The sequence below is a fragment of the Aspergillus saccharolyticus genome (genome assembly GCF_003184585.1).
Source record: "Aspergillus saccharolyticus JOP 1030-1 unplaced genomic scaffold BP01scaffold_75, whole genome shotgun sequence".
NCBI lineage: Eukaryota > Fungi > Ascomycota > Eurotiomycetes > Eurotiales > Aspergillaceae > Aspergillus > Aspergillus saccharolyticus.
The window spans coordinates 65,046-74,581 of NW_020290685.1; the positions used below are offsets into that span (position 1 = coordinate 65,046).

The window sequence follows — 9,536 nt, forward strand, 5'->3', positions numbered from 1 at the left end:
AACCTTAGTCAAGGATAGCCGTCTAAGGTGCAGCACGAGGGCACTGGACGGGATTTGATAGGGTCTGAAGTATGGGATCTCAATAAGAGAAGAATTCTAGTAGAGGACCAGGCCTACTCGGGAACAACAACAGATTCACAGTCATCCGAACCCGGCAAGAGGTGTGAATAGTATATATGGAAGACAAGGGAAGTAAGACTCAAATTTGCTTGCACCCACGTCATGCATTGAAGGTCTGTAATAAAGGTTCCGCTTGTGACAGCTATATGCCGTTATTCATTCTCTCGGTATCGCAACCTTCAACCGAACCATCCTATCCAGTCATACTGTATCTACCAAACCAAATCTCTTTAAGAACATTCCCACATCCCTCTTCTCTGGTTTCCAATCGAATTCTGTCTGGTCTCATACCTTCAGCCACCATCTAATACTTAGCCACGATGACTATGTTTTACCGTTGGTTTGCACAGGCTGAGATCGGTCTCTGGTCCACCATGCAATTCAATGAGACTTGGACCATCCTCGAATCATGCGACGAGGGTCAAATTCATGCCTACGAGGACCTGAACGCAGGAGATTTGACCCAGGATAAATCTCGACTGGTGTTCTTTACTTCTAATATCGCTAGTAATGGTATTACCCGCTACTACCAGGGCTTGTATATGCCTACTGCCGAGGGCGTTGTGACTATCCATGCCTATATGACCCATGGACTGACTTCGACCGGCGTACTCGGGCCTGATACCTCGCAAAAAAACGATCTTCGAGGTCTCCCCCCACCTGCATACTGCTGGGGACTGCAAGGCGGCTACCTTGTTTGAGCAGCGGATGGTGGACGTTATCACCGCGCCTGGGACTGGACTAGAGCTTCAGGAAAACACCAACACCTCCGCAATTTTTAGCTCTCTCACGGCGGGCACTTGCTAAGTGGGTACAACAGAGATTAGCCTTGACGACGGTCGCTACCCAACGGCACCGCGGTGCTGGACACTAACACAAAAGTATACAAAAAAAAAAACAACCTAGTACATAACCTGTGGAGTTTTCAACCTCATCCAGCACCCAGTTCCGACTCCGGCCATAGACTCCGCCGTTGAACATTGCAGTGGCATTCTTCCCAATCCCGCCTCTGATCATTATCGGTCCTCCAGGATGGTGCTCAATAAACTCAGTAACATCATGCACCACGCCTGCGATAACAGTAAGCGCCCTCTTCCCCTGCTTTACTCGCTCGACATACTCCTCCCACTTCCACACCGGTAGCTATTGCAGAGGAACTCCCCAGTGCACCAATTTATACTCCCGGTCCAGCTTCTTTTGCCGTTGTTGAATACAACCTTTCTCAATTTCATTCGAGTGGAGTCTTTGCAGGTTGCCCGCGAGGCCAAGGGATCTCCACAGATTTATCACCTATTTCGTCGGATCATACTGATACCATTGCACTGCACAATGATAATCGCTCGGAAACTCGTGGTGAAAATTATGCCAGCCCTCCCCCAACGTGATCAAGGCCGCGAAAGTATTATTCCTCGGCGTCCGCGTATTATCATATGTTTGCTCTCTTATCCAATGGGCAATCGAGTTAATGCAGAATGTTAACTGCTGCACGACGAATAGCCGTACAAAACCAGCATAAATCAAACCGCCCTTCCAATCCCCCCATCCAAGCCCAGCGATGCAGTGGGAAATGTAAGTCCTATGACAGTCGCAATGAGTAGATAATTCCGGTGCTGCCACACCACAATCGGATCTTTATCCGGTTGGATATCGAGACGCGTCTGATAGTTTCGGGGTCCTGCTTCTTGATCATCCACCCCATGTGAGCCCATATAAATTCACGCTTTATTGAGTAAGGGTCTTTGTCTGTGTCTGTATAGTGGTGGTGCGCGCGGTGATCGCGCGTCCGTCATTGGATTGAGTCCTCGACTGCCCCTCTGCCATAGAGAGCCAGGAATAGCTTGAGTGGCCGTGACGCGGTATAAGACGAATGGGACCAGAGACGGTGGTATCCTAGGTTTATTGATTAGAATGGTAAAAAAAAGAACATTCTGAGCCCGCACCTGCTGAGATCCCGAACCCAGTACAGAAATAGTATACGACAGTCCAGAGAGCTGTAGGTGTGTGGAGAGGCACACTGCGCGCTTTCCAGAAACCTATAGTAGGAATTATAATGATGAAAATGACGTTGAGCCAGTTGGTCGTTGCTAGAAATGTTGCCTTTGAGGCTAAGTGCTGCATGGCTTTTGCTGGTGCTGGAGCTCTGGAGCACTTTGCTTCATAAATGAGGTGAAGGCAGGAAGGTCTCTTCTCGTTATACCGTATAATCTATTATAATCTAAAGAGAAGGCTCTAGTTGATATTGATATGTTCATTTAGCAGGTAATAAATTGATACTGAGACTGCGAAGAAAGTGGTGTATCTCGCTGTCTAAAACTTGTTGTTGTCTGTACATGTCCTCTAAGGGGGGCAGCATGGTATTTTGGTATTTGTTCTAGTCTAAGTGGAAAGCATCCCTTGTATTTCTTTCTTGAACCAGAGTTCAATGTTCAATATTTGTGTACTGCTGTGCTACCAAAATACAATTGAAAGAGTTATAACCTGAAACGTCGGTCAGTCCTGAATTGCTAATAGAATATCCACAAAAGCAAATATACTAACAAACTTCCGTGGACGATTTGATCTAATGTATATTGGATAAACTTGGATTGCGCAATGATATGTTTTGGCATATTGACTCCTGTAAAAAGCTGCAACCCCCCGCGCTTGGGTTTTGTTTGCTAAGCCTCTTGCTTATATTCACTGTCTTGGTCTCTGTAAAGGCAACTGAAGTTCTAAATATCTTGTATAATTGTGATAGAGGATGTTGGCAATGCGAATCTCAGCTACCTTCTATCCAGATAGGCTGTAGTATGTAAGGGATCCTCTACATATTCATTATTGCTGACCACAGCTCCAGTAATCCAAAGCGAGCTCGCATGTCACTCACGGCGTGAATACACCCTGCTGTGCCTGCAGCCAAGTGAGCAAGGGCCCGATCAGCAATCATATCAAATCACATCAACGGGTACTGTTACTATGCACTGCTATTTCTGGTTCCTTGCTTCGCGTCGCAATGTGGAAATTCCTCTGAGGGACAAGACAGAGCGCGGCAGCAACAACTGTGAACGGCGATGACATGGGTACGCGGAAGCCTGGGAATGGTAATTGTTGTGCGGGTCCGATGATCGAAGGTCGCACAATAAGCAATCTCTTAGTGCTGAATTCCCGCATAAGTAGGCGTTCTGTAAGGTGCTTGGCGTACCTATAAGCCTAAGGAAAATTTTCTGTATTATATGCTTTGTTTGCTTCTGTGGCTTAGATCTTGATCTACTCTTTGCGTGGGTCATGAGCTTGTTGAGAGAGTTTATAAAAGGTCTTATTGATTTTTATATCTTCATCAGTGCTTACTGCCATCATGTGCGCATTCGCAAAGGCTGAAGATATATAGACAAATCAGTCAAGTTTATGAGATATTAGTATAAGCTTTTTTATCATTTCGCTGGCCCTAATAATTGCATGGGATAGGCGGCGCACGGTTCTTGCAAGGTTGATGGGAGAAGTACAGTGAATCACGATATTGACTTTGCGTTTTACTGTTTCTAACTCCAAGTCCGAGAGGCCCATGTATGGTTCTAGAATGTCTTCTTTAAAGATATTCAGATGGGAGGAATCACATATTCGTATAATCTCTTTGGTGGAAGCCATGGCTGCTATTTAGCGCGTGTTTTCCTTTTAAAGCTCCGATCAGTAATGTGATTTCGGAAGGGAACCTGAACTTACTTAAGTCCGCCCCTATATACCAAATACACGTGTGAAACTGAATTGTGATTGCTCCTTAGTAGGCGATGAATGGTTGCTGTTCCAAGAAAACCAGTGCCTCCTGTTAATAGTACAGACTTGCCATTGTAGTACTCCTATATCTTGAATGGAGTAAGTGCTTGGGGTCCTGGAATGGTTAAGCCCGAAGCTATTTTCTCTGAATAGATCTTTATACTCTCACGACTGCTTTCTACACTGCTAGTATTCCTTGAATACAAATATACTATCTGAAGGGTGATTATTTTATCATCCCTTACGTCATCTGTCTCTTGTACTTGATGAAGTATCTCTAACAGAATATCCTAGCATCAGTTCTAGCCGAGAATCTGTTATGCTTTTGCAATCCGGTACTGGCTCCAGTACAAACCCAGCTCCCTTTCCTGCCCCTATGTCTAATCTGCTCTGCTGTAATCGCTATGACTACTGCAATCACTACTCAGCTTGCTAGGCCGGTACCTGTGGGCATCTTTTTGGTACTACTATGAGAATCTGTTGCATCTCATTGCTTATCTAGCCGTTCCCGTAGTTCTCGTGTGGTACATCCCTCTTGTATCCTTGAGTAGCAACACGGCCCTGCTGATCTTTATCCTTTACTGGACTGGTAGTATCAGTATTTACGACTGGTATGTACCAGTTTGACGGGTTGTTAGTAGCAACTAATCTTTATTTTACAGGGTAATATTGTTTCTAGATCTCTAGTAACTACAAAGTCTTCTTCTCTCTCCGAATCTTTCTTGTCTTCTTCGGCGCCTTGCAACTTCAATGGTCAACTGTCTGGTGGACAATAAACTACTGTGTCCACTAATGGTATCTTAATATAGATAGAGATATCTATGCTGCTCGCAAAGGCTTCTTCTATACGTATATAGGCTGGATAATTGGATATACCCTGTACACCTGGGGTGTCGTTAGTATTGCTGATCTTAAAACGGGCCCCGTGGTCATTTACCAGCAGAGATATTACGGTGTTATTGCACTCTCTGGCTGCTTTGTGCTCCCGATGCTGATCGCCTATTATGGTGGAGGCGCGAATGTCGTAGAATTCGAGGGCGGGGTGTTCGCTATATCGAGGATTTTGTTATGCCAAGGTTCGTTATAACAAGGATCCACAGTACTATAATATCCACCTTTTTCCCCAATCGACCTCACAGGCGATCTTTATGCAAGTGATCAGTCGCCTAGTACATATTGGACAAACCTATACAGTATTTCATGGGATGGACTCAGATTGGTTCTAACTGAAGCATGCCGTACGAATAAGAAGGAATAGTTAGAGACCAGAGAGGTTGCAGAGGTCCGGTGGGAAGATGAAGGGGCTGCAGTCACGCGCAGCAAGTGTTGCGGGTCTGTCCCGTAACAACAATATATACGGAGTAAAAGTATTTCGTTCGAACAGACAGAAATAGCTCTTCAGCTATTTCTTCTTGTTCAAAAGCACGTTTCGATTAGCACAATCTATCCATCCCGTAACAGGCAGTACCACTAGTACGGGTTCGAATACACAGATCAGGCTTAATATGAATGAAATTACAGAAGAGGATCCATCATCAGTTCAGCAGAAGAAGAAGAACTCATAGATAGTTCAGATAATAAAAGGCATACAATACAGAGTAAGGATGAGGATACAGATAAGTACAAGGATAAAGACTCTCATCAAGACAAAAATAATGAAAACAAAGATAAATATTTATCTCCCAAATTTTGGGACTGAAAATAAAACTGTAATTAAACTAGATTTACATTGAACAATCAACGGCATCTGCCGGGTCTTCATTGATCCACAGTTCTCGGGCTACCAAAGGCCGATGTGCCGATATTCCAGCCGGGCATATCCGGCTGGAATAATGGGTCAGAGGAATCGCTAACTTTGTGACTACTATGAACGAAATGGATATTCTGACGCTTTTGGATCTTAATGACCAGATCTCAGCGGAAGCTAGGAAAGAGCAGCTGCCAGCAGGTCAAACGCGAAGGCATATGGCTGCAAAATATGTTACATTCAATGAATGCGGTTCCATGTTCCATTCACACCTTAGGCTTAGGCCCATTTCAGCGAAGTCCTCATCTAGTGTACTCGGTACTCTACGCAAACTATCAAACCGAACTATACAGAAAGTTTCAGCGACGGGTACGTGTCTAACGTGTGTGAAGCAGTGGCGGAGAATATTTCTGATCCACTCTGTATGTGCTTCGCCGCCTGGGTGATTGTAATGGCGTCATATCTATATACCCCTGATACAATATCTTGATTGTTTGTATCTTGAGTAATAGGCCTTGAGATGGATGATAATTAGTTAATGCATATTATAATGCAAGTATCAAACGTCATTATCTTGTTATGCATGGTGATGTTTATTCAGTTGCCGTTATCCAGAGTCGATCTCCGGGTTTCAGCTGATCAAGGAAAGATCTGCACAATCCCCGCTAGATGGCGTTATGGTGATCGCAGCAAATGATCGACACATCTCGGATTTATCGGTGCTATCTGGAAGACTAAATCATTTAGCATTGCCGGTCCTTACACTTGCTGTTTCATAAGGTGTAGAAATACCGCTGGGCATGCATAAGACCCCGAGAACTTCATCAAAGTTTGAACGTTCGCGGTTATAACAAATCTTCTTTACAAATTCAGTCCCCCAAATTTGAATCAACGCATAGTGCAAGATATGGCGACCAAGTTGAATATCAGCGTGACATCTGCGATCCACGGGATCGTGACCGGTAACAAAGCCGTTGTACTGGTGTCAGGCGCTAAGGGCCATCGTCCAACACTGAAGCTCAACGACTGCGACGAAAGCGATAGCTTGCAACCTGTGGATGGAGATACGTCTAAGTGGAAGGGTGTGTTGACAGGGTTTACTGTTGGATATAACAAGCTTCTTGCAACAGACACCGGTAATGAAGCGACTTGTGTTGTCCGGGGCTTTCCTATCCAAGGCCCAGTCTTCAGCGGGCCTCATATCCAGCCGTGGATATGTACCACCGAGGAAAATGGCCTAGGACCTGCCGTGGATGAACACTGCAACGCTCCGACAGTCACCAGATACTACTATATGGACACTGAAGCCTCTGATTTTCTGCCTTACGACCCAAGCAGCCCTCCCAAACCAGAGCAGCTAGCCCATACTACGACCGATGCAGGGATTACGGTTCCTTACATTATCCGGCACGAGAAGGGAACTGCAAACAGAGGAGTGTGGGAGCTTACTACCCTATGCGATCCCCGAGAACCATGGACTGCGATCAATCCACAGAAGGGATGGAACCGAAAGCTTTACATTGTCGCGTTTGGAGGCTGGAACCAAAAATATAGCCAGTCGGTGCTTCAGACTGGATTGACTCCGGAGTTGAAGTATACGGTATTCCAGGACATGGCGCTTCGACGCGGATTCATGGTTGCTCGCTCGACACAAATGCAATCAAACACTAACTCCGACTCTATCCGCGCCGCCGAGTCCATTTTGATGCTCAAGCAGCATGTCATGGTGCACTACGGAGAAATCCTGTACACCTTCGCCTCCGGGCCATCCGGAGCTTCCATCATGCAGCAGATGATTGCCAACCAGTACCCTGGTTTGTTCCAAGGGATCATGCCTCTTTCTAGTGTTCATTCCAGCTGGTATGTTCCTGGGATTTCTATTGAATCCAAGCTTTTGGAGCATTACTGGACCAAAACATCTCCCGCTCTATGGACAGACCCTAAGGCGCGCCTTGCAGTCGACGGGCATCAAGATCACGATATCATGCAATTCTGGAATACAGTCTTTGGCTCTGAGAAGACCGGCGGTGTGGATCCAACTCAAGGAACTGGGTTAGAGCCTGATCTCACATACAACCCACAAAGTAACCCGGCTGGCGCACGGGGCACCCTTCAAGATTACCATGTAAATTACCTCGGCAGACGTTCGCCTTCAGAATGGGTCCCTCAGGAGGTCAAGATCAACAGAGGATTTGCAAACCTTCCCTGGGACAATGAAGGTATACAGTATGGTCTGAACGCGCTCCTCGATCACAAAATTAGCGTGGAGCAGTTCTTGGACCTCAACGAAAAAGTAGGCGGGGTCGATATCGACGCCAACTTCATACCCTCTCGAACTGTGGCTAGCCCGATAGCACTGGAACGTCTTCATCGAAGTGGACTGATCAACGATTTTAGCCATCTAGATGAGGTCGCTATCTTAGATCTTCGTTGTCCAGAGCAAGAAGACCCTATCAGAAGCCATACCCAGTTTCATACCTGGGTTTCAAGAACGGGCCTGACCCGAAGTCAGGGGCATGCTGAAAATCAGGCTATATGGATGTGCCCGGGCTTCAAAACCGTGCAAGGTCCCCCGGAAGCGGCCTTTGTGCTGATGGACAGCTGGCTTTCTTCTGTTTACAAAGACTCCACGGACATTGCTTTGGCGGAGAAGATCAGAAAGAATAGACCCTCGAAACTCACGGATGGACTCTGGACTCCAGATGGAACTCCGATTGGTGATCTGGAAGTTATGAACAGCACCTATCCCGTTTATGGAGACCCCAGGACTGTGGCTGCTTGTAACAATCTGAAGGCCATGCTCATAGCAAAGCCGCAGCTCAAGCCGATAAATCCAGCGGATTATATAGGAATAACATTCTCCGAGGTGGAACTTCAACGATTGAACAGTATCTTTCCCAATGGCGTGGCTGATTGGGAGAAACCTGGAGTTGGACAAACCCAAAGCGTACCGTGGCTTTCTTATGAACCAGGCCCTGGGGGACTTCCTATTGAATAGTCTGGCAATACGCCTCTCATCCCTCCTTGCTACCACGCGCTTTGTACATATCTTTCGCTCCCTGCCTCTCTCTATTAGTCTCCATCGGCTGTACAATGTTTTCTCGCTCGCTGATCTCTTTTAATTCAAGTGCTGTTTTTGACTATCTACATTATGCGTATGATATTTCTTAGAAATTAGAAACGATGCATCGCAGCTTTCTAATTTTTAAATGCGAAAGTTGCCGTCTTGTGGCCTCTCTACTTTGATGATAGATCGTTCCCCATGTCTCGTGAAACATATATTCCAAAAGTCAAGTGCTGAACTCAACGTTTGGATGCTCAAAGATTTTTATCTCACTGCTGAAAGCCCCAGGTGTAGCTCGCAGTACCCATCGAAATAGAAACATTCATGCTTCTAAGTTGTTATCGTTCTATATTCAATTCCTCTATAACGTGACTTTACTTGATATTGATAATTACATTTCATTAACTAATCTGGTCGTCTGATAGGATTGCGTAGCAAATTCTATCGCAAACGGACATCGCGTTGCTAAACCGTCGATACCTCGTGGCCTTTTTCTCGCCCCTGCCTATATATCAATCCGCCAAAGGACTTTGCTAGATATGTTAAGCTGACCGCAACCCCAAGGCCACCCAAGCCGATACCCATATAGTAAGCACCGCGATACCCATTTAGAGTGTCCTGAGGGTTTAAAGCGCCATTGTTGACATGAACCTCGACGGTACCGGCAAATCCAAGTCCTAGCGATATACTATAGTTGACTATAGTGGTGACGAAAGATGCGGCAACTCCTTGATGGCGACTGCCAACCGCATCAGAAAGAATAATCGTCGCCGCAGGAAATGACATATCCATGCCCCAGGGCATAACCAAAAGCGAAACAAAGGTTAGCCCCCAGTAAGTTTGATCAGCGGGTGC

General features: G+C 45.9%; 5 protein-coding genes across 5 annotated transcripts; 3 read left to right on the plus strand and 2 right to left on the minus strand.

Moving 5' to 3' along the window:
* Positions 1-440: 440 nt before the first annotated feature.
* BP01DRAFT_370065 (uncharacterized protein) lies at positions 441-821 on the plus strand (the record flags this gene model as incomplete). The annotated part of the gene is made up of 1 exon (XM_025576582.1): positions 441-821. One exon carries the CDS (start codon positions 441-443, stop codon positions 819-821), a length of 381 nt encoding a protein of 126 aa, XP_025426242.1.
* A 141-nt stretch (positions 822-962) lies between these two features.
* On the minus strand, positions 963-3,663 carry BP01DRAFT_378015 (uncharacterized protein; the record flags this gene model as incomplete). The annotated part of the gene is made up of 9 exons (XM_025577028.1): positions 963-983; positions 1,051-1,226; positions 1,335-1,393; positions 1,430-1,696; positions 1,740-1,840; positions 1,928-2,010; positions 2,061-2,225; positions 3,302-3,389; positions 3,634-3,663. 9 exons carry the CDS (start codon positions 3,661-3,663, stop codon positions 963-965), a joined length of 990 nt encoding a protein of 329 aa, XP_025426243.1.
* A 1,003-nt stretch (positions 3,664-4,666) lies between these two features.
* Positions 4,667-5,107, plus strand: BP01DRAFT_410923 (uncharacterized protein; the record flags this gene model as incomplete). Its single annotated transcript, XM_025578888.1, has 1 exon — positions 4,667-5,107. A coding segment is annotated over one exon (291 nt), but the record flags the coding sequence as incomplete, so codon positions are not given.
* Positions 5,108-6,459: 1,352 nt separating this feature from the next.
* Positions 6,460-8,615, plus strand: BP01DRAFT_396032 (uncharacterized protein; the record flags this gene model as incomplete). The annotated part of the gene is made up of 1 exon (XM_025578447.1): positions 6,460-8,615. Exon 1 carries the CDS (start codon positions 6,525-6,527, stop codon positions 8,613-8,615), a length of 2,091 nt encoding a protein of 696 aa, XP_025426245.1. The 5' UTR covers positions 6,460-6,524.
* Positions 8,616-9,146: 531 nt separating this feature from the next.
* BP01DRAFT_308754 (uncharacterized protein) lies at positions 9,147-9,536 on the minus strand (the record flags this gene model as incomplete). The annotated part of the gene is made up of 1 exon (XM_025572356.1): positions 9,147-9,536. A coding segment is annotated over one exon (390 nt), but the record flags the coding sequence as incomplete, so codon positions are not given.